At 47.6% G+C, this 27,974-nt stretch overlaps 1 protein-coding gene across 1 annotated transcript; it reads left to right on the forward strand.

The window, feature by feature from the left end:
• The first annotated feature begins 1,686 nt into the window (after window positions 1-1,686).
• On the forward strand, window positions 1,687-5,396 carry LOC147855524 (catalase-2-like). The gene is made up of 8 exons (XM_087330770.1): window positions 1,687-1,811; window positions 2,138-2,234; window positions 2,841-3,118; window positions 3,556-4,332; window positions 4,419-4,508; window positions 4,737-4,804; window positions 4,887-4,980; window positions 5,074-5,396. Exons 1-8 carry the CDS (start codon window positions 1,797-1,799, stop codon window positions 5,131-5,133), a joined length of 1,479 nt encoding a protein of 492 aa, XP_087186896.1. The 5' UTR covers window positions 1,687-1,796; the 3' UTR covers window positions 5,134-5,396.
• Window positions 5,397-27,974: the final 22,578 nt, after the last annotated feature.

Consider the following 27,974-nt stretch of genomic DNA (forward strand, 5'->3'; position numbering starts at 1 on the left):
TTATATATAAATGGGGGATACATGTTTGTCAAAATTTTGTAGCCTTTGTATGTGGCTATATTCATTTACAAAACTAAAATAATGTTATGCCCTGATTTCATGGGGTTCGTAAAACCACAACAAAACATGATTTGACACAAGTTAGGACAAAACACATGCTCATATATCATTATTGAGAGAAAAACTTACAACCGTCCCAAGTTGGGACAAAGCAAAAACCCAAAACTTGGAGTTGGGACAAATCGAGACTGAGTTGGGACGAATCGGGACTGAGTTGGGACGAATCGGGACTGAATCGGGTCAACTTGGGATAACTCCCACGCAAGATAATAGAAAAAGGGAGAGAGAGAGAGAGAGAAGAGAAAAAAAGCAAGAGTGGAGAGGGGAAGAAGAAGACACGAATTCGTTTTTGTTGCTGTGCTCTCACTTGGCAACAGAATTTGGAACAAAGACAAGCATTGGAAGGCCCTCGGTTAGAGCATTGTAAAGAGATATAGTAAGTTTAATTTGGTAGTTTGTACTAGAAGCAGAGATAGAAATTAGGAACTGTGTGTTGTCGGCATACACATACTCAACACGCATTGGGGGCCTCCTATTATCTTCTTCATCTTTGATCTCTTTAATCCGGTGAGTTTTGGTTTTCTCTCTTGTTCATGGAAAATTGTTTTTATCCTAGATCGATACCACATCAAGAATAATGGATATAAACATGAATTCCATAGATATTGATCCAATAAAGAGTAATGTGATGGTTGAATGTAATAGTGAAAGGGAAGAATTTAGAAACTCTAAGAGGTTTAAGGGTATTGAGGAAATTAGTGAGAAGAAATTGACATATGCCGAGGCAATACATGTAGGTGTGGTTGACAAGGATTATTGTAATTGGGATAATTTATGTGGAATTACCGATACCTTATGGCGAGAAGGGGAGAATATTTAAATGTTTCACACACATCTTATGTGCGTTATGTGAGTAAATGTGTCATGGGTGCCCAAATGCTCGTTTTTCATTTCTTATGTTTGAATAGTGCCACATGATATATACACAAATTTAGGGAGAAAATAGGAAGAATTACAAGGTGCCAAAAGTTGAATCTTGAGAGCATGCTTCAAGCCATGTGCAACAACCAAACATAGGCACCATGGGCGTCGACATTGTGGTTATGCGTAATGACTCTTTGGTCGTGTTCTTGATTCGTAGGGCTTAATGATTAGAGTTTTGTTCTCCTCTGGTTTTTCATTTGGCCTTCTAGTGTATCTAGAGTAAGACACTGTCACGCTTCCATCTTTGCACATAGTCCAATCTCTAATTATATATTTTTGTCGTGTATGTGTTTGTTTTATAAATGCATGGTATAACATTGTCTTTTGATTCGTATCGAATGACATTACTTCTCGAGACACTTGGGACGAACACTGAGAAGCATAGGAACCATGAAACTTATTCTCGAAAAGGCAAGCTAATGTGAACCCACGAGTTTGAAGAACATAGTAAAGATCCTAATGATTTGTGTGAAAAACATATATATAGAGTTTTACAAATTATGCTTGAAGACCAAGACTTTGAACAAAATGGGAGAGTACATGTTACTAATCTTAGCCATGGCAATCTACCCAATCAATGTTTCACACATTTTATTCAATTCATTATGTTGGAAGAAGCCTTATAATTATGGCGGTGTGGCTTCTTCCAGAGTGTTCATGCATCTGATCCTTCTCCTCCTTAATCAGGCTTCCATCTCCGCCGAGACAGATTAATCAATCCTATTGTGTGTAATCAATCAATTAGCAGTCTAATGGACCCTTACAAGGTACTTACAAAAGCCTATTTTGTCCAAATTAAAGAATTGATGTTTAAAAATTTGAGCAAATTATGAAGAGCCCATGTTTCGATTGTGCAAATTACGAAGAAACCATTCTTCAAATTTTAGAATGACCCTTCTCTGAACTGTGAAGATTGAGAAGATTTTTTTTAAGGAATCCTTCTCTTAGCTGTGAAGATTGACACAAGAGATATATCGTAATTCTGATCATTCGGAAGAGTTCATGTGCTAATTATGATAATTATACAACGAAAATGGTTTTGCTAATTTTTCCATGTTTGATAATTTATGTTGATGAATGTGGATCGAAACAGTTCCTTCCATCGAGTTTACATAACTCGCCCTTCTTCACAACTAATGCCGGGGGACCAGTATGGAATGACCACTCCTCTTTGACAATAGGTTCAAGAGGTAAAATATGACTTTCCCCATATTAATACATGTTACAACAAACAGTAATTGAAATGCATCATGTTAGTGTTTGATTAATGTTAGATCTGAGAACCGTATTTAATCTCTTGGTGATTGATAATTGCATTTTGAAATAGGAAATTTTGACCAACCTGCTGATGAGAACCTTCCATTTTTCGTGTTGTGTCGGATCATGTGTTTTATGTTCTTTAGAAACATATGATTAAGAGATCTGTTAAATCTCTTAATTATGTTTGTGTTTGATTAATGATAGATCTGAGAACCTTATTTAATCTCTTGGTGATTGATGATATTTCATTTTGAATTAGGAATTTTGGACATTCCATTTTTCGTGTCGTGTCGTGTCTCGGATCATGTGTCTTATGCTCTGTATATAAACACATGATAATTTCATGTTAGTGTTGATTAATGATATCTGAGAACCTTATTTAATCTCATGGTGATTGATGATTGCATTTTGAAATAGGAAATTTGGACCTTCCATTTTTCGTGTCATGTCGGATCATGTGTCTTATGTTCTTTATATAAACATATGATTAAGAGATATCTGTTTAAATCTTTGCTGGTTTATGTAATATGCGATAGGACCTGTGCTCCTCGAAGACTACCATTTGATCGAGAAGCTGGCGCAATTCGATCGGGAGCGGATCCCCGAGCGCGTGGTTCACGCCCGAGGTGCGAGTGCCAAGGGCTTCTTCGAGGTCACACACGACATCACGCATCTCACATGCGCCGATTTCTTGCGTGCGCCTGGCGTGCAGACGCCTCTCATCGTAAGGTTCTCGACGGTCATTAACGAGAGAGGAAGCCCGGAGACCTTGAGAGATCCACGGGGTTTCGCGGTCAAATTTTATACGCGGGAGGTACATAATAATTAGCGGTTATTATTAGCGATAATGTACTACCTTTACTACATTGTTGTAGAATACTTACCATGCAATATTAAGTATTTTACAAATTTTCGTAGAATACTTAGTACAATTTGTTAAATATTTCTTAAAATTTAAAGTTTGTTTTCAAAAACAAAAAGAATTTAAATTCTGAAACATTTTTGAAATGATAAATACTTGTTAAATAGATAGAATACATCAAATTTTTAGATTATGTAGAATACGTGATAATTTGAAAAATGGTGGTTCTAAAATGTAGAATACTTCAGAGTATCCTAAAATGTATTCTAAGCGTAGAACAACAGTTTTTTAAGAACTATGCATTAGTATTCAATAGTAGGTGTTTAATGTTGATTACATTTTTCTCGATACATACCTAAGATTAGCAGCCTGGCTAATTGTTGTTGTAGGGGAACTTCGATTTGGTGGGCAACAATTTCCCGGTCTTCTTCATCCGAGATGGAATCAAATTCCCCGACACAATTCATGCCTTGAAGCCGAACCCGAAAACGCACATTCAAGAGAAATGGCGTGCCATGGACTTCTTTTCTCATCATCCGGAGAGTCTTAACATGTTCACCTTCCTATTTGATGACCTCGGCATTCCCTTGAATTATAGGCACATGGATGGGTCGGGAGTGAATACATATAGCTTGATTAACAAGGAAGGGAAAGCCATCTATGTGAAGTTCCATTGGAGACCGACGTGTGGTGTGAAATGCCTCATCGGACAAGAGGCCGTGATTGTCGGAGGAACGAATCATAGTCATGCCACGAAGGATCTCTATGATTCCATCGCATCCGGTAACTATCCGGAGTGGAAGCTATTCATCCAGACCATGGATCCTGCAGATGAGGATAAATTCGATTTCGACCCCCTCGATGTGACTAGAACATGGCCCGAAGATATCTTGCCGCTTCAACCCGTCGGTCGCATGGTACTCAACAAGAACATTGACAATTTCTTCGCTGAGAATGAAATGCTCGCCTTTTGTCCGGCGTTGGTTGTCCCCGGTGTTTCCTATACTGATGATAAGCTACTCCAAACCCGCATTTTCTCTTATGCAGACACTCAAAGGCATAGACTAGGCCCTAACTACCTCCTCTTGCCTGTCAATGCACCGAAGTGTGCACATCATAACAATCATCACGATGGATTCATGAATATCACGCATCGAGATGAAGAGGTTGGTACAAATAACAGTTACTTAATTGGGATGTGCGCACGAACTATATTGACGTAATATCTCTATCTCGTTCTTTATGCATGTAGGTAAACTATTTCCCATCGAGATTTGATCCAGTTCGACATTCACAAAGGCCTCCTATGATCTCAAGTGAATTGATTGGTCGTCGTCAAAAGGTATTGCTTTTGATTTGGAAGTTGATTGATTATACTAGCGTGAACTTCAAGAAAGATTGATTTTGGTTGTTTTTTCCTTTGAAAGGGAAAGGAAATCCCCTTAACATAATATTGTGTTTAATTAGTCACTTGCAACCTTCAAGGGGAGCCTACAATCATGTCAAACACAAAGCTCAATGTTGATTTTCATGCATGAATTTTGATTACATTTTAAGTGTTTTGTCGCAGGTGATCATTCAAAAGGAGAATAACTTTGTTGAGCCTGGGAGAAGATATAGATCATGGGCTCCTGAAAGGTAGTCAAGCAATCAAAATATGTGCTTATGTAATGTTCAAACATTTACCTATGCTTAACAAAGAATTTGATCCTTCGCATAGGCAAAACCGCTTTGTGAATGTGTGGGTGGAAGCCCTCTTAGATCCACGTGTCACCCATGAAATCCGAAATATTTGGATTTCTTATTTGAGTCAAGTGAGCATAATCACCTCTTTACAAACGCATACTTTGTTAATTGCGTTAAGACATAATTTGATTCCATTTTCTTGATTATTTATTTGTAAACAGGCAGATAAATCCTTAGGGCAAAAGGTTACGACATGCTTAACATCTAAGTCGAACATGTGAAGAAGCTAAAAGGAACGTGTCTACAAAGTTGAAAATGTGAGGATAAACAAAGGACTAGGTAGAAGATTTTGTTATGCTTTGTTTTTCTTGAATTTTCATGATGTTTGATATAGCACAATGTAAGTGAATAGTAGTGGAACTTGGGCTTGGTAGTGATTTTGTAAATGGGACTTAAGTTTGGTGGTTGTTTTTGTAAATGGTTATGAGCATAATATATGTCCTTAGATTGGGCATAATGAACTTGCAATTTTGGCCTATTTATAGATTCTCATTAATTATCGGGCGACTTGGGCTTGATTATTGTTTTGTAAATGAGCATAGGGAGCATATATTCATGTATAGCTTGGGCTTGATTGTGCTTGTAAATGAGCATGGAGAGAAATTGTTTGTAAGAACTTTGTTAAAATGGAAATATAGTGAGCCGTCCATATCTGAGAAGCAAAGGTATTTGGAAGCATATTTTGTTTAATGTTTGCATTGCATTTACATGTATTATTTTGAAGAATATTTTGATGAACATGTTAATTTTTGAGACATTGGAAACTTTAATTGAGGTTTTGGTATCCTTATCATAACACAACATTGTTTTTGGAAATGAGCATGGTGATATTGTTTGTAAGAACTTTGTTTGTTAAAATGGAGATATAATGAGCCTTCCTTATCTGAGAAGGAAAGATATTTGGAAGCATATTTTGTTTCATGTTTGCATTGCATTTACATGTATTATTTTGAAGCATATTTTGATGGACACGTTAATTTTTGAGACATTGGAAACTTCAATTGAGGTTTTGTTGGTATCCTTATCACAACACAAAACAAAGATTAATTCTTTGTTTCAAGTAAGATATGTTAATGTACCAATTGAAATTTTGGTGACATATTAGAAACTTCTAATGAGATTTTGGTATCCTTTTCTCGAAGGAAGGATGAATTCTTTATTTTTGTGCACTGGCAAGTTCTTATGTGGAAGCTTCATGATCTACTTCAAATGTCCTAACTTTGTTTAGAATCAAAATTATTGTGTTAATTTGTTAATGAACTTTTGACTACTTGCATCCATTTATTGGATGAGTGAACATTGTCTTAAGTCCTTGATGGAAAGGGATATACCAAAAGAAGTGTCATACCTAAGATGCGAGAAGTGTTTGTAAAATCTTTATTTCTTAAATGGATATATATTGAGCATTGTCTAGGTACATGAGGAGATTGAGATCGTAATTGAAATTTTAGTGAGTTATATTAGAGATTTTGGGAAGGTTTTGGTATACTTTTCACAAGAGAAGGGATGTGTACTTAATTCTTTATTTCGATGCACTGAGGAAAGCGTATAACATGGAAGCTTTATCTACTACCATGTCGTCCGTGAAGAATCAAAATTATAATTGTGTGGATTTGATTAAACATATGTTCATTCACATCCATGTATCGGATGAGTGAGCGTGATCTTAGTATATACCCCATAATTAAGTGAGTGAATGTGGAGGTGAGAGTTCTCCACATTCACTTTCAATGATTTGATATTTGGCATGTGTAAATATAGATTTGCATGTGATAATGGTCGGTCATTCTCTAAATAAAATGCAATTACAATTAAGTAACAAAATCTAATTCCTATTCTTCAAAAAATTTCTTTATTCCTCATGTGCCTAGAGCTTGTGGGCTTTGCCTTTTTTTCTTGCGATTCAAGGTAGTGAACTTCCTTGGTAGCTCTCTAACTTTCCCCTATCTATGAGAATCACATTTTTGTGTGGGCTATATCTAGTAGAAGGTTGTCTGTCTTTTAGACCTTCCAACCCCATCTTCTTGAAGTGGAACACTATTGGAATGTCATCAATTTGGTCACATGGGATATGATGTTCATCACTTTGCTCATATTATCAGCTCCATAATTAACAAATCATCAACTAAATCATCTTGCTTCGGTTTTCTTCCTTTGGTCACGTACACGTACTACGTAGTGGCACTACGGTAGGGGATAGCCCATCTTCTTGAAGTGGAACACTATTGGAATGTCATCAATTTGGTCACATGGGATATGATGTTCATCACTTTGCTCATATTATCAGCTCCATAATTAACAAATCATCAACTAAATCATCTTGCTTGGGTTTTCTTCCTTTGGTCACGTACACGTACTACGTAGTGGCACTACGGTAGGGGATAGCCCATCTTCTTGAAGTGGAACACTATTGGAATGTCATCAATTTGGTCACATGGGATATGATGTTCATCACTTTGCTCATATTATCAGCTCCATAATTAACAAATCATCAACTAAATCATCTTGCTTGGGTTTTCTTCCTTTGGTCACGTACACGTACTACGTAGTGGCACTACGGTAGGGGATAACCGGATTTGTCGTTAGCGTCTCGAACACAATCACGGAGTCGGGTGGGATTAATGGATGTACTAAACCACACGTTCTAATACCATGTTAATAATTAGGTAATTAATTAGGGTTAATTAGGGTCTAATTATGTGAGTATTGATAAAGCAACGGAAGATTATGCCATTTGTGTGTGTGTGTGTGACAAAGAGGAAGATACAATGAACAATAATATAAATGGGGGATAATTAACAAGAGTGTAGCTAAAGACCTTTCTCTATATTAATAAGCATCAAAATAAAACGATATCCTCAATGAGGTATGTAAACGAGGTTGCAGCTTCCAGGCCAAATAAAACGATATCCTCAATGAGGTATGTAAACGAAGTTGCAGCTTCTAGGTCGTGGTGCTTGCGGCGAAGAACTTTTTCGAGTTTCCCAAAGCCTCCTTTGGCATCTTGGCGTCTCGGATATGGCTGAGCAGTTGATCACCGACACTAAACGCAAAACAATACATTACCCTACTTGTCGCTTGTTCGCAAGACGGAAAGTCCTGTGTGATGCATCAAGTGTCGTATCGTTAGATCCGCCGACATAACTCTAATAGCCATGGTCGAGCATATACTGGTGCAACTTGTATGACCAAGATGCATAGTTGGATCTGTCGAGCTTCTCTGTCGGGAGCGAGATCGTCATTCCTCGGTCCATTCTCTCGTTCCTGTTCTTTACCGAGTGTTAGGATTTGTCTGTGAGCATCACTCGTTGGCAGCAGAGGGATCTGAACCCTCGCGGTCTGATTCCATGTAAATGAAAGCGTGTGGAAGCTAAGACAAAACTGGCTAGTCCAGATAACAACAGAACACAGAACAGAGGTTTAATGGAAAGCTTGAATATACGGGAGAGACAAAGAGAGTAGAACAGTAAACTCAATTCAAAATAATATCACTTTGTGCATACATAGTCCTACATAACACTCAATTTAAAAGCACTTACAAAAGTACTGACAAGTACTTCAATGCTCACACAAGCGATTGACACTAACTCCAAGGAATATGCATACCTACTAGGCTCGGACCGTAGGCTCTAACGGCTTACCGATTCTCACTATTCCAGGGTATGATCCGGTTCTCCGGTGTCGTGGGGAAAACCAGCGACAAGAAGTAACGGAGAACAAAGGCGTGTGAACCTTAGTGTGCATGGATGCACGCTAATTATAAACTATGCTTGTAAATAACCTAGGACTAGGCTGGGGGGGGGGGGGGGGGGGTCCTATAAAAGGAGGGAGAGAGGAATGAGTTGGGGGAGGGGGGATTTAGGAGAACGAAGTGCTGCCGGACTGGGAACCGGGCGTTGTTCTCTGTTCATTCTCTGCAGGAGTTCTTTACCGGACGCCTCTCTTCGTGCAGGAAGCCCGTGTGCTCCCGATAGAGGCTACATTGTATCTCGGAGTTGGGGTGTGTGCGTTGTTGGCTGAGTCGTGGCTCGGCTACCGGCGTGCCAATTGTAACATGTTTTTCTTAATTGGTTTTGGTCCCCTTTTCCCTTCTAATTATCTCTCGCGTTGCTCTAGTTTCGTTCGAGCCGTACGAGCTCTGTGTTCGCGGCACCCAACGTTTTGCACGACAAGCGCTCGTTGTTTCTCTCCCTCTTCTTCTCACACTCTTTGGTCCAGGACCCCTACGGCGCCGCCATCGTTTCTCACGCATACGCGTATTGACGCGACATAAAGTGGTGAACCCGACGTGAAGTAGACGGCAGAGGAGTGTGAAGATGAGAGGAACTGAACTCGCCGAAGCCATGGCGGCAGCTGTAGACCGACTGGTGAATGCTTGTGAGGGTACATGTACCCTCAACTAGGCCATTGAAACGATCGTCGGTACAATAGGCCGGTTTGAACGTAAGAACGCGATGAGCTATCTCGAGGCCTACCGGGCCGAAATGATAATGAGGGACATTCTGGATAACAAACGATTGTCTAGATTCCCTCAGGTGGTGATGCCGAGCATCCACGCGGAGGTGCTTGAAATGTAGGCCAGTTGCCAGACTTGGGGGGAGTTCGAAGGGCGGCTCCTCGAGAGGTACGGGTTCGAGGACTCGCTTCAGTTATCGAAACAGGAATTTATGGAATGGGTCGAAAGCCCCAGAAAGGGGAGGAACACATTGGTGCTCCTCCAAGAGTTCAAAAACTGTTTGCTCGTCTCTCGGTGTTGGACAGGATCATGCTCGACACGAGCCGTGTCATGTTGTTCATCAAGTCCGTGGATGCGCAAGATTGGGAGAAGGTGGGTCCCCTATTGGAGACGGAAGATGAGCTCACAACCACTGGGCCATGGTAAAAAGGGTCTACAGCCGTTTCGACAAACGGTATGAGTGGAGAGAAGAGGGCCCGCCGGCAGCAGGACCGGCGGCGGCAAGCCATTTGAGGAGCCGTTGCTGGCACGAAAAGAAGAGACTCGAAGTTGTCTTGAGTTCGGCACGGCCCCGACCGGTGTGGTTAAAGGCCCATCCGGGGGAGTGGCCCTAGAAGATCTAACGCAGATGGTACGCGATCTCCAGATCGCACATGCCAGGAGAGATAGTGGAGAACAGACACGCGACCGGAGACCCCCGTTCGGACAACGATGCATGTGGTGCGACGCAGTCGGCCACAATAGAAGAGATTGTGCAGAGTTTACGGACGCACTTAGGAGCAATGTAGTGTACCTTTAGAATGGGCAGGTGCATGAGAGCGAAACCCGGAAAGTCCTGGGCGCGCCAGAATGAAACGGTTGATGGAAGAAGCCGCGGTGCGGCACACCGAAACCATCCACTATTCGGCGTCAGCTGGGATCCGGGTCAGAAGGGATGGCGGCCAGAAGACGAACGAATCCAGATTCTGACCATCGGTGCTACAAGGCCTCTCTAGAGTGCGACTAAGGAAGGAGGATGCGGACCGCAGGGAGAAGCGGGTCCGGGAGGTCACGGGATGGGACGATCCGATTGAGACGAGGACCGGTTTCGTGGAGGGCACATGCCAGAACTACGAAGTTCTGGTGGAAGATAAGTGAGCGGGAAAGGGTGGAGGGGCCGGACCCTCTGGCCGGTACAAGACGCGTAGCGTACCGAAGAGAAATGATGATGGCGGTCCCGGCTCGCAGGAAAGGTAAAATAAGCAGGTTACAGGCTAAGCACAAAAATAGAAGACGGACTTGCAGAAGTTCCTCGAGGAATGGATCTTCGACAGCAAGGTAGAGTTGTCGTTGAGGGAAGTGCTCGGAATCGCCAAGGAGTTCCACGATTCCATCGTGGACTTAGTGCAGCGTAAAAGGCTCACGACGGAGCTGGAGCCGGAGAAGCCTGTGGAAGTGCGGACGACGCACTTAGATGATGCGGCCTTGGAGGACGAGTTGGCGGAGAGCCACTATTTGAAGTTGCATTGGGCAAGGGCTACTACAAAGACCCCCGTCCGGATCAGGGATGTCTAGGAGCCGGTGGTGGCGTTGATAGACCACGGTTCTGAGATAAACCTGATGGTAATGGACTTCTACAGAGAGGGGAAATGACCGATCAACACCAAGCACGGATGGAAGATATGGGCGGCCACACGCGCTACAGAGGAACTACACGGAGCATGCCCGAACATGCGCATTAAAATTGGAGACGTCCAGATAGATCAACACTTCTTCGTGATACTCGGTGAACCATACATTACGGCGGCCCGCATGGAGACCAAGGTGTTGGATAATGGTTCGGCGTACGCACGGGTGAAGAGCCAGGACGGGCGTCACTCCGTCCAATTTTTGACAGTATGACCAAACCACGAGAGCAACCATGAGACCTGTGGCAGTGATGGTTGAGAGGATTTTTAGAGAGGGCTATCAAGGCGTGGGGCCGCGATAGTCCGAACACCACGGAGAAACCCCACACATGTACCATAGGTAGGACATTTTGGTTCTCCGACAGTGGGGGTTGTACGATAGCCAACGTTGATGGCCGGGAAAAGAAGAGGGTCGAGGAGCATCTTAGGGTGTGTTGTGTTGGGATTACGGTCCCTCCGGATGGGATGGTCAGATGTCCGGGAATCGGGAATGAAGACCCGAATGAGGAGTACCCGGTATCAGAGCCGGATGATGAAGACCCGGTTTCAGATCCGGATGATGAAGACCCCGGCTACGGAGCCGGATGACGAATGTACCCGGAGAGAGATCCGGATGCGGGGACATATTTGTGAATATGTTTGCCAAGGGCCCTCTAGGCTATATTTGTAAATAGCCCGAAAGTCATATGTGTATAAATATGACTTAGGGCAAACAGTTTTGTTGTTGTTGCTCATTTTTCTGTTTTCACTTGGAGAGAGCGAAGTGAGAGCAGCCGAGAGAGAGAGTGAGAGAGAGAGAAAGAAAGAGGTCGACGCCTCTGTGTAATACTGCCGCCTGTGGTGAGGACAGCGAGCTCAAGGTCGTCGCCTTGCAGCTCGCCATTGTACATTCCCTGCGTATAGTGATAGTTGGAGTCTTGCACTCCCGTGGTTTTTCCCGTCTAGGGTTTTCCACGCTAAACCCTGTGCATTCGAGTCTCTCTCTGTGTTTTCGATTTACTGCTGCATTGACTCGTGTGTCCTCGGTTGTGGCCGAGAGGTGAAGGTTTTGGAAGCGTCGATTCCTAACAATCTGGTATCAGAGCGACTGCAGTGCAGAAAATGGAAGGCGGCAGCAGCGGGCAGCCGGGGATGATGGTGCTGAATGCGCAGAACTACGCCGACTGGAAGATAAAGATGGAGGATCTGCTCATTGTTCGGGACCTGTATGAACCGATCGACAGGTCGGAAATACCCAAGGGGGTACTTGAGACGGAATGGAGGCTTCTGAACCGGAAAGCCGTTGCAACCATTCGGCAATACGTCGACGTGAGCGTTCTACAACATGTGGCGAACGACACCAACGCATATGAGATGTGGCAGAAGCTGTCGGGCCTCTACGAGAGGAAGAATGCGTTGAACCGAACCTCCCTGATGAGGAAGATAGTGAACCTCAAGTACCGGGACGGCGAGAGTATGGTGGAACACGTAAGCACGTTCATGGGATTCGTGAACCAGCTTGCGGCGATCAAGTTCCCGTTGGAGGATGCAATGCAAGCCATTAGGGATCGGCAACGGCTCGGCTCAAGCCTAAACCGTTTGGCTTAGCCGGCTTGAAAACGGCTTAGCGGCTTAGCGGCTCGGCTCGGCTCGGTTTAGGCTTGAACTTGCCTTAACGGTTTGAGCTCGGCTCGGCTTGGCTTGAGCCTTGCCAAACCGGCTCAAGCCGGCTAAGCCGGATAAACCGTTTAAGCCGTTTATAAACTTTAGAGAGGGGGAGAGAGACAACAGACAAGGGGAAAGAGAGAGAGAGAGTAAGGGAGGGAGAACTACATAGACGAGGAGAGAGAGACAGAGGGAGGGAGACAACATATAAGGAGAGAGAGAGAGAGACTACACAAACGAGGAGAGAGAGAGAGAGGGAGGGAGACAACATATAAGGAGAGAGAGAGAGAGAGACTACACAAACGAGGAGAGAGAGAGAGAGGGAGGGAGACAACATATAAGGAGAGAGAGAGAGAGAGACTACACAAACGAGGAGAGAGAGAGAGAGGGAGGGAGACAACATATAAGGAGAGAGAGAGAGAGAGAGAGAGAGAGAGAGGAACTACATAGAGGGGAGAGACAGAGAGACTACACAGAGGGGAGAGAGAGAGAGAGAGAGAGAGACTACACAGAGGGGAGAGAGAGAGAGAGAGAGAGGAACTACATAGAGGGGAGAGAGAGGGAGAAGGAGAGAGAGTCGAGAACACAGACGTGAGAGAGAGTGGGAGGGATCATCTGAGAGAGAGAGGGAGGTAGGGAGAGAGAGAGAGAGAGAGACGGAGGTTTCTAAACCGGTTTCCAAGCCGGTTTGGAAACCGGTTTACAAGCCGTTTACCAAGCCGGTTCACAAACCGGTTTAGCCTAAACCGGTTTAGCCTAAACCGGTTTGTGAACCGGCTCGGCTTGGCTCGGCTCAGGTTTGAGATCCTGTAAACGGTTTAGGCTTAGCCGGTTTGGCTTGGATCAGGCCAAACCGGCTAAGCCTAAACCGAACCGTTGCCGATCCCTACAAGCCATCATGCTGATGTGTACATTGCCGGAAAGCTGGGAGAACTTGGTGGTGACTCTCAGCACCTCCTGCACCGAAGATAACTTGTCCCTACAAACGGTAAAGACAAGCATTTTGAACGAAGAAGCGCGTCGGAGAGATAAAGAACCGGCCTCCGATCCGAAGATGCTGCTTACCGAATCGGATCGGGGAAGACAACGGAACCGGAGTCCGCAAAGACGGGAGAAGTCGGGGACCCGGTCGCAGTCAAGAGGAAGGCCCACATGCTTCCACTGTGGGAAGCCGGGGCACTTCCGAAAGAATTGTCGGCATTACCGAAAAGACAACGGAGCCGACGACACCGATTCGAAGAAGTCTTCGGAACGGAACGGTGCTTACCGGGGAGCAACGGACCGGAATGGTTCGGATCGGCGAGGGCAGGACCGGAAAGGAACGACGGCACTCGCGGCAAGTGAAGAGGAGATCATGCTCATCACCGAAGAAGGTGAACTAAACATTGCCGGCGATGAGACTACCTGGGTGGTCGATTCCGGAGCGTCGTTCCACCTGACCCCGGAAAGAAGATACTTCTCATCCTACACAGCCGGTGAGCATGGCTGTGTTCGGATGGGAAATGAAGGTACGTGCCGGATTGCCGGCATAGGAGACGTGTGGTTGACAACCTCGACCGGATGCAAAATGTTGCTGAAGGATGTCCGACACGTTCCGGAGGTTCGATTGAACCTGATTTCGGCCGGGAGGCTAGACGATGAAGGCTACACAGGTAGCATCCGGAACTGCATAATGAAGTTCAGCAAGGGGAGCCTGATAGTGGCTCGGGCCCGGAAAGTCAACACACTGTACCTTATGAATGCCTGGTTGTGTCCGGAGGAGTTGAACGTGGCAGCCGACACTACCGGTGAGCTGTGGCACAAGAGACTGTGCCACATGAGTGAGAAGGGGATGAAGAGGCTTGCAGAAGACAACCTTATTCCAGTGAAGCATGTGCACCTGGAGAAGTGCACCGATTGCCTAGCCGGTAAGCAGAACCGAACCTCCTTCCACTCAAGGCCACCGACGAGACGTAGCGCACCATTGGAGTTGGTGCACATTGACGTGTATCAAGTAGAAACGAAGTCACATGGCGGAGCCCAGTACTTCGTGACATTCATTGATGACCACAGCCGGAAGCTGTGGACGGCACCGTTGAAGACAAAGGACCAAGTGTTGTGCGTCTTCAAAGAACTCCACGCGAGAGTGGAAAGGGAATCCGGCAAGAAGCTGAAAGCGATACGAGCGGATAACGGAGGGGAATACCGGGGGCAGTTCGAGGAGTACTGTCGCTCGAAGGGAATCCGGCTCGAGTTTACTGTGCCGAAGACGCCGGAACTGAACGGGTTGGCCGAGAGGATGAACCGGACCATAATGGAGAGGGTCCGGAGTATGCTGGCGCATGCGAAATTACCCAAGGGGTTTTGGGCTGAGGCAATGTCGACGGCGACATACGTGATAAACAGATCACCCTCAGTACCTTTGGACGGAGACACGCCGCAGAGAGTGTGGACCGGTAGGGAAGTATCCTACCGGCATCTGAAGGTGTTCGGGTGTCTCGCATATGTGCATGTGGCAAAGGACCGGAGAGGAAAGCTAGATCCAAAGACCCGGCCATGCATATTCCTCGGTTACGGCGATGACGAGTTCGGCTACCGAGTATGGGACCCGGTCGACAAAAAGATATTCCGGAGTCGTGATATCATCTTCATGGAGGACAAGACACTCGCCGACTGGGAGTCGGAGAAGAAGATGAAGAGCTCCAAGTCGACCGGTGAGGATCAACTCTACGAGGAGCAGTCCCGACCGGCAAGGGACCGGTTAGCACTCGAGGATCCGGCCGAAGACGGTGAAGAAACAGAACCGGCCGAGGAAGATGAAACTGATACCGGAACCGGCCCCGATCCCGAAATGGATTCGGATGAAGAGGAAACAGAGGAGCCGGTTACCGAAGCTCCGGAACGGAGATATCCTCTAAGAGAGAGAAGGGCCCCCCGGAGATTTCCGGAACCAGAGCACGTGCTGCTAACCGACGAAGGGGAGCCGGAGAGTTTTGAAGAAGCAAAGCTTGACACCCATAGCCGCAGGTGGTTAAGTGCCATGCAGGAGGAGATGGATTCCCTGCATGAGAACCACACATATGAACTTGTGGAGTTGCCGAAAGGAAAGCGGGCACTTCGAAACAAGTGGGTGTTCAAGCTGAAACCGGGAGATGCCGGAAACCCCCCGGGATACAAAGCCAGGATCGTGGTGAAGGGGTTCCAGCAGAAGAAGGGCGTCGACTTCGACGAGATATTTGCCCCGGTAGTGAAGATGACCTCCATCCGGACGGTGCTGAGCATAGCGGCAAGCATGGACCTCGAGGTAGAACAGATGGACGTGAAGACGACATTCCTTCATGGTGACCTCGAAGAAGAGATCTACATGCAGCAACCGGAAGGATTCGAGAAGAAAGGGAAGGAGCACCTGGTATGCCGGTTGAAGAAGAGCCTTTACGGACTGATGCAGGCTCCCCGGCAATGGTACCGGAAGTTCGACTCTTTCATGACCGACGAAGGGTACCACAAAACGCAGTCCGATCACTGCGTGTTTGTGAAGAAGTTCGAAGGAGGAGACTTTCTAATACTCCTCCTGTACGTGGACGACATGTTGATCGTCGGACGGGACCAGGTCAAGATACGGATGCTGAAGAAAGCGCTTCACCGAACCTTCTCAATGAAGGACCTGGGTCCGGCGAGGCAAATACTAGGGATGCACATCATTCGGGACCGGAAGAAGAAGCAGTTGTGGCTGTCACAGGAGAAGTACGTGACAAAGGTGCTTCACCGGTTCAACATGTCGGAAGCAAGACCGGTCGGGTCAACCCTCCCGGCAAACTGCAAGCTGTCCAGCAAACAAAGCCCCAAGACAAAGGCTGAGAAGGAGGACATGATGAAAGTACCATATGCCTCTGCCGTCGGAAGCTTGATGTACGCAATGGTGTGTACAAGACCGGACATAGGATATGCAGTCGGAGTGGTGAGCCGGTACATGAGCAATCCCGGCAAAGAGCACTGGAACGCGGCCAAGTGGATACTCCGATACCTGAAGGGCACGGCAAACGTGTGCCTCCGATTCGGCTCCGGTAAGCCCGAACTCGACGGCTTTACCGATTCGGATATGTCGGCTGATGCAGATACCAGCCGGTCCACATCAGGGTATGTGATGACGTATGCAGGGGGAGCTGTTTCGTGGCAGTCGAGGCTGCAGAAGACGGTTGCGTTGTCAACCACAGAGGCGGAGTACATGGCGGTTGTTGAAGCCGGCAAGGAAATAATATGGATGAAGGACTTCATTAGAGAGCTCGGTATCCGGCAGGAGGAGTACCGACTCTACTGCGACAGTCAGAGTGCCATCCACCTTGCGAAGAATGCGGCCTATCATTCCCGGACGAAGCACATCCAGCGAAGATATCACTGGATCCGGGAAAGGATAGAAGACCAGGAGTTCGTGCTGACGAAGATCCACACGGACGAGAACGGGTCAGATATGTTGACCAAAGTGCTCACACCCGACAAGCTGGAAGCGTGCCGGAAGAGAGTCGGACTGGAAAGACATCCCATGCCGAAGTGAAGGGGGAGTTTGTTGGGATTACGGTCCCTCCGGATGGGATGGTCAGATGTCCGGGAATCGGGAATGAAGACCCGAATGAGGAGTACCCGGTATCAGAGCCGGATGATGAAGACCCGGTTTCGGATCCGGATGATGAAGACCCCGGCTACGGAGCCGGATGACGAATGTACCCGGAGAGAGATCCGGATGCGGGGACATATTTGTGAATATGTTTGCCAAGGGCCCTCTAGGCTATATTTGTAAATAGCCCGAAAGTCATATGTGTATAAATATGACTTAGGGCAAACAGTTTTGTTGTTGTTGCTCATTTTTCTGTTTTCACTTGGAGAGAGCGAAGTGAGAGCAGCCGAGAGAGAGAGTGAGAGAGAGAGAAAGAAAGAGGTCGACGCCTCTGTGTAATACCGCCGCCTGTGGCGAGGACAGCGAGCTCAAGGTCGTCGCCTTGCAGCTCGCCATTGTACATTCCCTGCGTATAGTGATAGTTGGAGTCTTGCACTCCCGTGGTTTTTCCCGTCTAGGGTTTTCCACGCTAAACCATGTGCATTCGAGTCTCTCTCTGTGTTTTCGATTTACTGCTGCATTGACTCGTGTGTCCTCGGTTGTGGCCGAGAGGTGAAGGTTTTGGAAGCGTCGATTCCTAACATGTTGGGCCCTTAGCTCCGACGATGAGATTAGCGGCGCCGTGGAGGTGGTCTCATTTGACGACACCCTTGGAGAGATCGGGAAGATTGTCGAAGAAGGCCTAAGTGAAGACCAGGTGATTCCGCTCGGTTCGGTGGAAATGTACGAAGTCATTGCGGACTTCGGGGAGAAGGTCGGGTCGGAACGGATGGCCCGCATAGACACGAGGTATAGGACTGTGGACCGGGAGGTGAGGCCAGTCGTGGCACGCTTTCCGGAGGACAGTGAGGAGCGGATAACGGGGGTCGTGTAAGACCCAAGTTTGCAGAATCCAGCTGGCATAGGGCCCCGGTTCACCGACGAGTCGTTGCGGGAGCTTTCTACTGCCAGCGGAGGAGGACCGGTTTCGAAGGATGCTCAGGAGGCACGGGAAGGCCTTCGCATTCTCACCGGAGCAGATCAGATGCGTGGACCTGACGATTGTGGAGCCTCATGTGCCGTCGAACCTCATGTGCCGTTGAACCTCAAACCAATAGGTACCATGGAACCTCAAGCCAATTCCGGTACCCAGGGCTCATATCCTGAAGCTGATGGAGCTACTGAAGAAGAAGGTGGAGGTGGGCATCCTCAAGCCATCGAGTGCCCCATATTTGAATCAGGCTGACCATTGATGAGTTTGCGGAAGCCTTCGCTAGAAGGTCGATCTATTTGGTTGGCGATCTATATTCAGGATACGACAAATTCCCACTAGCTGTAGAGAGCAAGGATATCATGACAATGTGGACTCCTCTCGATTTAGTGCGGATGTGTACCCTGACGCAAGGAGGGACCAATTCGGTAGCGTACATGGTGAACGCGATGAACAAGGTGTTGAGGGACTGCATCCCGGGCATCACCATGCCATTCTTGGATGACATCCCGATCAAGGGATGTCCAGTGGAAGATAGGGATGAATCCGTCGGGCTGGATGGATGCCGAAGGATCGTGGCGAACCACATCAACGACTGCGAGAAGGTGCTACAGAGGCTCGAGAGTGCGCGGCTCACCTTGTCCGGAGAGAACTCCGCATTAGGGCAATCCGAAATCTTGGTGGTTGGACACTTGTGCGGGCCTTATGTCTGGAAACTGTCTCCGGCAAAGGTGGAGGCCATCTCCGTGATGAAGGAAGATTGCAAGTCGTCTACAGAGGTTCGGAGGTTCTTGTGTGTGTGCGCGTTCTACCACATCTGGATTCCGCATTACGCACAGGTCGCGGAACCGCTCTACGGGTTGCTGAAAAAGGGGCATAAGTTCAAATGGAACGAGGAGCACACTGTCATGAAGAAAACCAGCCATAAGAGGAAATGGGGATTTGAGTGCGTGAACCATGACATGCGCGAATGTGCGCAAATTTTAAACAACTTTGTACATAGTCTAAGAATAGGTCAGCGTGATGTAAACAAATTAAATATAAACATATTAATAGGTTAGGAAATCAATGCATATCTCTGTCCGAAGGGACATAGAATAATGATGATGTAACTAGGATGTGATGACTCTTCCTCGCCGGCCTATAAAAGGGCAAGAGAAAGGACCAAATGATATCGCATTTTGGAGGAGAAGAGAGTGTTGTCGGACTTGGAACCAACCGCTAGTTCCATCTCTCTACAGGGTTTCTCTAGGCTGGTTGCCTTTGTCCGTGTAAGAAGCCCACGTGCTCCTGACAGAGGCTGCACGTTTTATTTTGGTCTGTGTGCCGGAGTTGTTTAGTGTAGTTGTTGGTGAGCCAGTTGTAATCTTCTTGATCAATTGTAAACTTCTTTAATCTATTGTGATCTTTCATAATCGTTGAAGGGTCCCTTTCTCCCATCTATCCTTTCACGTGTCATCATTTCCTTATCTGACAGGGACAAGCCATGTGCTGGCTAGTACCCAAGGCTCTCTGCCTCACTCTTCCTTTCTCTTTTCCTCCACCTTTGCATGCTCCTCGGTTCAGGGCCCCCGCGGTTCCGCTTTAGTTTCCTACGTGCACACGTGATACCACGACATAATTTGGTGAACCCGACGTGAAACAAGCGGTAGAGGAGCTTGCAGATGAGAGGATCCAAACTCGCCGAAGCCATGGCGGTGGCCGTCGACCGGCTGGTGAGCGCTCATTTTTCTTGAAAGTATTCAAGTTAGCACTTGGAGCGGATACATTGTGGATGAGCTTGAGGCTGGTATGAGATATATAAACCCGGGTGAGGGAAGAGGTGCCCTCTTCAGGGTCATCGAGTCAATTGTCGGCATGATAGGTCGGTTTGGAGGGAAGAACGTAACATGTTATTTGGAGGCCTATCGGGCCGAGGGACATCCCGGAGGACAAACGACTATTTGGATTCCCTCGGGTGGTGCGACCGGACATCCACATGGAGGTGCTCGAGATGCTGGCTGTTTGCTAAATCTGGGAGGAGTTCGAAGGGCGGCTTCTCGAGAAATATGGGGACGACGACTCGCTTCGGTTATCGAAGCGGGACTTCATGGAATGGGTTGAGACCCTCGGGAAGGGGAGGAATGTGTCGGTGCTCCTCCAGTAGTTCCAGAAATGGTTTGCCCGGCTCTCGGCATTAGATAGGACCGTGCTTGACAAATCTGTGTCAAAGCTCTGGACGTGCAGGATCGAGAACAGGTAGGTCTCCTGCCGGAGATGGATGAAGGGCTCACGGCCGACTGGGTTGTGGTGAAGAGATTTTGTAGCCATTTTGACAAGCAGCACGAGTGGAGCGATGAAGGTTCGTCGACGGCGGAACTGGCAACGGTTAAGAAGCTTCAGGAGCCATTGCCAGCACGAAAGGAAGAGACCCGAAGTTGGTTTGAGTTGGGTTCGGCCCCAACCAGGGTGGTCAAGGGTCCATCTAGAGGAGCGGCTCTAGAAGAGTTAACGTAGATGGTACGTAATCTCCAGATCGCGCAGGACTGGAGAGATAGTGGAGAACAGTCACGTGACCGGAGGCCTCCGGCCAGACAACGATGCAAAAAGCCCTGGAATTGAACATTAGGCGCGGCGGAATGAAGAGGTTGATGGAAGAAGCCGCGGCGCGGCACACCAAGGCCATCCACTATTCGGTGTCAATCGGCATCCAGGTCGGGAGCGACGGTAGCCAAAATACGAAGGAATCCAGATTCTGGTCATCGATGCTACAAGGCCTCTCCATAGTGCGAATGAGGAAGGAAGAAGCGGACCGCGCGGAGAAGCGGGTCCGACAGGTTACCGGATGGCACGATCCGGTTGAGGAGAAGACCGGTTTCGTGGAAGTCACATGCCAGAACTACGAGGTTCTAGTTGAGGACAAGCGAACGGGGAAGGCCGGAGGAACCGGACCTTCGAAACGGTACAAGACACGGAACAGACCGGGAAAGAATGACTTTCGTAGTCCCGGTCCGCAAGATAGAGTGAAGTCGGCCGGTTATCGGCTGAGCACGGAGATTGAGAGATCGACGACTTGTGGAAGGTCCTCGAGGAGCGGATCCTCGATAGCAAGGTGGAACTATCATTGAGAGAGGTGCTCGGGATCATGAAGAAGGAGTTCCACGATTCAATCGTGGACTTGGTGAAACGTAAACTGCTCTTGGCAGAACCGGAACCGGAGAAGCCCGTGGAGGTGTGGACGACGCACCTAGAGGATGTGGCCTTGGAAGATGAGTTGGCAAAGAGCCACTATTCGAAGTTACACTAGGCTAGAGCTACTATGGAGACCCCAGTCTGGATCGGGAACGTCCAGGAGCCGGTGGTAGCACTTATAGATCACGGTTCCGAAGTAAACCTGATGTCCATGGACTTCTACAAAAAGGGCAAATGGCCAATCAACACCGAGCACGGGTGGAAGATACATGCGACCATGCGTGCTACGGAGGAACTACACAGGGCATGCTCGAACGTACACGTCAAAATTGGGGACGTCGAGATAGATCAACACTTTTTCGTGCAGGAGACTTCTTTGCACCCAGTGATACTCGGCAAACCATACATTACAGCTTCCCACATGGAGCCCAAGGTGTTGGACAACAGTTCAGCGTACGCACGCGTAAAGAGCCAAGATGGACGTCATTCCGTCCAGTTTTTTGAGGGTACAACCAAACTAAGAGCACAACCGTGAGACTCTCGGCAGTGATGACCGAGGGGATTTTTAGACATGGCTATCCAAGCGTGGGGCCATGATAGTTTGGACACCTCATAGGAACCCGACACATGTATCATAGGTAGGAAATTTTGGTTCTTCGAAAATAGAGGTTGTACGATAACCCACATCGGCGGCCGGGAAAGAAGAAGGGTCGAGGAGTGTCTCAGGGCGTGCGGAGCCCTTAGCCCCGACGGTGAGATTAGCGGCTCCGTGGAGGCAGTCTCTTTCGACGACACCGTGGGAGAGATAGGGAAGATGTTCGATGAAGGCCGTAGTGAAGACCAGGTGATTGCGGTTAGTTCCGTGGAAATGTACGAAGTCATTGCCGACTTCAGGGAGAAGGTCGGGTCGGACGGTCTGCGTAGACACAAGGTACAAGATTGTGGACTGAAAGGTGAGGCCAATGGCGACTCCCTTGCCGGTTTAGGGTTTAGGGTTTAGGGAGGAACGGATGAAGGGGGTCACGTCAGACCCAAGTTTGTGGAATCCGGCCAGGATAGGGCACCGGTTCACCGATATAACGCTACGGTAGCTCAAGATCGGTGGGGGTGGCTTTCTACTCCCGGCAGAGGAGGACCGGTTTCGGAGGATGCTCGGGAGGCACAAGAAGGCCTTTGCATTATCGTCGGAGGAGATCGGGTGCGTGGACCCTATGATCGTGGAACCAATGGTTATCTTCACAGTACCGCATGTGTCGTGGAACCTCAAGCCGATTCTAGTACCCAGAGCTCACATTCCGAAGTTGATGGAGCTGCTGAAGCAGAAGGTGGATATGGGCATCCTCGAACTATTGAGTGCCCCGTATTCAAATAAGTGGTTTACGGTGCCGAAGAAGAACGACACGTTGCACTTCATTCAGGACTGCAGTCGATCAATAAGGTGACCATTCGAAACACAGGAATTGGGCCGACCATTGACGAGTTCGCAGAGGCCTTCGCTGGAAGGTCAATCTATTTGGTTGGCAATCTGTACTCAAGATACGACCAATTGCAACTAGCCGTAGAGAGCAAGGATATCACGACAATGCAGAGTCCTCTCGATTTAGTGCGGATGTGTACCCTGCCGCAAGGAGGGACCAACTCGGTGGCGCACATAGTGAACGCAATGAACAAGGTGCTAAGGAACTGCATCCCGAACATCACCATGTCATTCTTGGACAACATCCCGATCAAGGGATGTTTGTGGAAGATAAGGATGATTCTGTTGGGCCGAATGGATGCTGAAGGTTCATGGCAGATCACATCAACGACTGCGAGAAGGTGCTACAAAGGCTCGAGTGTGCGCGGCGCACCTTCTCCAGAGAGAAGTCGGCTTTTGAGCAATCCAAAATCTTGGTGGTTGGACACTTGTGTGGGCCTTACGGTCGGAAACCGTCTCCAGCGAAGGTGGAGGCCATCTCCGCATTGAAAGAGGAGTGCAATTTGGTAACGAAGGTCCGGAGGTTCCTAGGTGCGTGCGTGTTCTATCACGTCTAGATCCCGCATTACCCACACGTCGCAGAACCGTTGTACCGGTTGTTGAAAAAGGGGTGTAAGTTCGAATGGAATGAGGAGCACATCGAGTCGGTCTGGAGGTTGAAGGAGGCACTAGCCGCAACACCAGCCCTCCGGAAAGAGGTTTATGGGAAGGGCGTCCCGGTTTTTGTGAGTGTGGACACGAGTCCGACCGGGATCGGATGGATGGTCAATAAGGAGGACGAGATCGGCACGAGACTCCCCATCTGGTTTGGGGCGAAGGTACTGAGCGAGCGACAACGAGGATACACCTAGGTTAAGTGCGAACTTTGGGGTATTGTTTCTGCAGTCAAGGCCGACAAAGACTATCTAATCAGGATGGAGGTAGTAATCGAGAAGGACTGCCACCCTATCCTAGGTATGGTTTCCGAATGCGCGACTCCGGACCTGGCCATTGCTCAGGTGGATCGCGTACATTAAATCCCTGAATCCGGAGATACAACACATCTCCGGGAAGGACAACACCATGGCTGATATGCTTTCAAGAGCGCGATTTGATGATGAGGACGGCATGGTGTCTGAAGACGAAGAAGTCGGTGTAGACTTCTTCGAGTTGGCTCGCATAGCGGCAAGGGGGTGGGGCACTACGACACTTAACGAATTTAACGAGGACAAGTATGACGGAGAGTGGCTCCAGATCGGCAGGTTCTTGAGGACGTTAGCACCGGATACGACGTGGATGAAGTGCGAGGCAAGCAGGATCCGGAAGAAGGCATACCGGTTCTTCTTGCGGAATGGAAGTATATGGAAGCATCCAAAGAACCAAAACGGCATTCCGCTTCGCGTACTGATAAGAAAAGAGGAAATGAATGCACTATTATCGGCGTATCACGAGAGCCGTTGGCCACGTTCAAGAAACTGAAAGAGAGGTATTGGTGGCCGGGGATGTACCGGGACGCACATCAGTTCGTAACGACCTGCGAGAGCTGCCAGTTGCATTTGGTGATCCACCGACTGTCCATTTCAAATGGATGGTCAATTTAGTGACGATGCCGATGGGGATAGGGTAGATGCGGTACCTGGTGCTTGCGCGAGAAGACCTGACGAACCAAGTGGAGGGTTGTGCGCCACAGAACAAGACGATTGTGGCCGTTTGTCGGTTCTTGATCGAAGAGGTGGTCTACCGGTACGGCTGCGTGGGGAAGATCGTGGCTGACCAAGGAGAGCTAGACGCGCAAGAGGCCGAAGAGTTGTTTGGCCGATTAGGGGTGAAACTCTCCATCACGACGGCGTACTATCCAGAAGTGAATGGAAAGATACAGCGCGGACACCGGCCAATCGTAAAGGCATTGGTACAAGCATGCGAAGGGCAAGTCGGGAATTGGCCATGACTCCAACCTTACGCGTTATGGGCAGACCAAACGACGCATAGTTCGGTGACCGAATTCATGATGGCGGAGGTGATGTACGGGCAGAAGCCGATCATGCTGATAGAACGAACTATTTCCTCATGGGCAGCAATCAACTAGAGAGACGAGATGAGCCAAGAAGAGTTGTTGGCAGCGCGGATTCGACAACTCGAGTGGAGGCCGGAGGACGTAGATCGGGCGAAAGTGAAGTTGCACGCGGCAAGGAAGAAGAACAAAGACCGGTTTGACCGGATGCACTGGCTACGACCGAAGAAGATCGAGGAAGGCGACTGGGTATTGGTTTACGACAACAGCCTTGACAATCAGCACAAGGCAACGCGTAAATTCACCAGAAGGTAGTTCGGGCCCTACGTCGTAACGAGCATGAACGACAACAGCACCTACCATCTTGCAGAGCTCGACAAAACGCGGATAACAATACCGGTGTCAGGAAAGAGGAGCAAAGTGTTCAAGAAGCGGCATGAAGATGAATCGAACCAGGGGAGCACGAATGATGGCGGCAACCGGACCTAAACAGACGACGGATCGAAGAGCCGGTTTTTCCCCGGAATCTATCTCTTTCAGCGCATACCGGTGGATGCACAGTTTAGTGGGGTGGATGTTGTGAAGAAAATCGGCCATAGGAGGAAACGGGGAGTCAAGCGCCTGAACCATGACATGTGCGAATGCGTGCAAATTTTAAACAACTTTGTACATAGTCTAAGAATAGGTCGGCATGATGTAAACAAATTAAATATAAACATATTAATAGGTTAGGAAATTAAAGCATATCTCTGTCCAAAGGGATAGAGAATAATGATGATGTAACTAGGATGTGATGGCTCTTCCTTGCCGGCCTATAAAAGGGCGAGAGAAAGGACCAAAAGATATCGTGTTTTGGAGGAGAAGGGAGTGTTGTCAGACTGGGAACCGGGCGCTAGTTCCATCTCTCTACAGGGTTTCTCTAGGTTGGTCGCCTCTGTCCGCGTAGGAAGCCCTCATGATCCCGGCAGATGCTCCACGTTGTATTTTGGTCTGTGTGCGGGAGTTGTTTGGTGTCGTTGCCGGCGAGCCGGTTGCAATCTTCTTGATCAATTGTAACCTTCTTTAATCTATTGTAATATTTCGTAATCGCTGAAGGGTCCCTTTTTCCCATCTATCTTTCGTGTGTCGTCGTGTCTTTGTCTCACAGAGATAAGCCCTGTGCTAGCCGGTACCTGGCGCTCGCCGCCTCACTCTTCCTTTCTCTTTTCCTCCACCTTTGCACGCTCCTCGGTTCAGGGACCCCACTGTCCGGCTTTAGTTTCCTACGCGCATGCGTGATAACTCGACAACGCAGAGTCGGTCCGAATGTTAAAAGAGATGCTAGCCGCGGCACCGGCCCTCCGGAAAGTGGTTTACGGAAAGGGGGTCCCGGTTTATGTGATCATGGACACGAGCCCGACCGGAATCGAATGGGTGGTCAATCAGGAGGATGAGAACGGTGCTGTCAGAACCAAGGATAAAAGATAGAGTGATGGAAGAAGGATAGAGAAGAATGGATGTATAAGATAGAGAAAGAAAGAGAATGGATACAAGATATGTAATGAGAGCTAAATACTGGTGTTGATTCGAATTGATTTGAGAATACATGTATGCGCTTATTTATAGGTTCCTATAGAATAGCTTAGAGATTTCTAGAATGTTCTAGAATGTTCTAGACCTAGAATGCTCTAGGACATTCTAGAATAATCTAGAGTTTTTACAATAATCAATGTAATACAAGAAGTAGCTTTTATTGTTTCATATAACAATAAGCTATCTTAATGGTTGACGTTTTCAAGTATGAATTACAAGGTTCGAGGTTCAAGTCCGGGTGACGCCATAATGGTCATGTGTTCATGACACTATCCCTCCTTCGAGAACGCCGAGTGGAAGTCGCCGTTAACATTGTTGGGCCGGGCTTGTTTGGATAGTGACGATGGAAGTCGTTGACCAGAGCTTCAGCATTACAAACATTATCGATGGGTTCCCAAGTGCGATCACTCGGAGGATAACCAAGCCAATCAACTAGATAATAAAGCTTATTGCGCACAATCTTAGAATCGAGAATAGCAGCTACCTCGTATTCGGGGCCGTCCACAAGTTGTACAGAAGGCGGTGGTGGCACGACACAATCAGGAATTAAAGAGGTGTGGCAAGGTTCCAAAAGAGAGCTATGAAAGACAGGGTGAAGCTGCATATGTGCAGGAAGGTTAAGACGAAATGTTGCATCATTAATCTGCGCCGTGATGACAAAAGGACCTAAGCGTTGATAGTCAAGCTTAGCACACGATCGGGTAGTCTTGATGTGACGACGAAGCAACCATACACGGTCACCAACCTTAAACGGAGACTTAAGACGATGTCGATCGGCATTGGTCTTATGGTGTGCTTGCGCTTTCTGAAGATGTGACGATAACTCGAACTGGATTTCTTGTAGTCGGTAGAGGTGATGCGCCGCACTAGGCTTTCGTGACACCTCGGGAAGATCCAGTATACACCATCGAGGGTGGTTGCCGGTGTAGGCAAAGAAAGGTGTAACTTTGGTAGAAGAGTGGACCGTGTTGTTGTATGCAAACTCAGCAAGATGTAAAATTTTACTCCAATCATCTTGTTGATAACTAATGAAACATCGAAGATATTGCTCGAGTGTCTGATTTGTGCGCTCTGTTTGTCCGTCAGTTTGTGGATGATAAGCCGAAGAGAGTTTGCAAGAGATTTTGAGGCCTGCCCATAGGTGCTTCCAAAAGTGTGAGATAAATTGAGGACCTCGATCACTAATAATATCATTCGGGAGACCATGATGGCGAAACACTTCACGCATAATGAGATCTGCAGTTTCTTCACTATTGATGGTCTTTACACATGGTACAAAATGTGCCATCTTGGTGAACCGATCCACTACTGTTAAAATAGTATCAAAGCCTTTGGAAGGTGGCAGATCCGTAATGAAATCCATAGAAATAGACTGTCATGGCTTGTTGGGAGGGGGTAATGGTTGTAGTAAGCCATAAGGGTGATGCCGGGGTATTTTGGCGCGACAGCAGGTGTCACAAGTGCGAACATAATCTTCGACAAATTTTTGCAAGTGAGGCCACCAAAACGAACGTTTCACCAGCT

The sequence above is a fragment of the Azolla caroliniana genome, unplaced genomic scaffold (assembly GCF_043228905.1).
Source record: "Azolla caroliniana isolate FFs.n. ecotype wild unplaced genomic scaffold, voAzoCaro1.0.p SCAF_14, whole genome shotgun sequence".
NCBI classification, from domain to species: domain Eukaryota; kingdom Viridiplantae; phylum Streptophyta; class Polypodiopsida; order Salviniales; family Salviniaceae; genus Azolla; species Azolla caroliniana.

Coding starts and splice junctions, on each gene's coding strand:
- LOC147855524 (XM_087330770.1), top strand. Junction 4,333..4,418: donor TCACGCATCGAGATGAAGAG/GTTGGTACAAAT, acceptor TTATGCATGTAG/GTAAACTATTTCCCATCGAG. Junction 4,981..5,073: donor GGATTTCTTATTTGAGTCAA/GTGAGCATAATC, acceptor ATTTGTAAACAG/GCAGATAAATCCTTAGGGCA.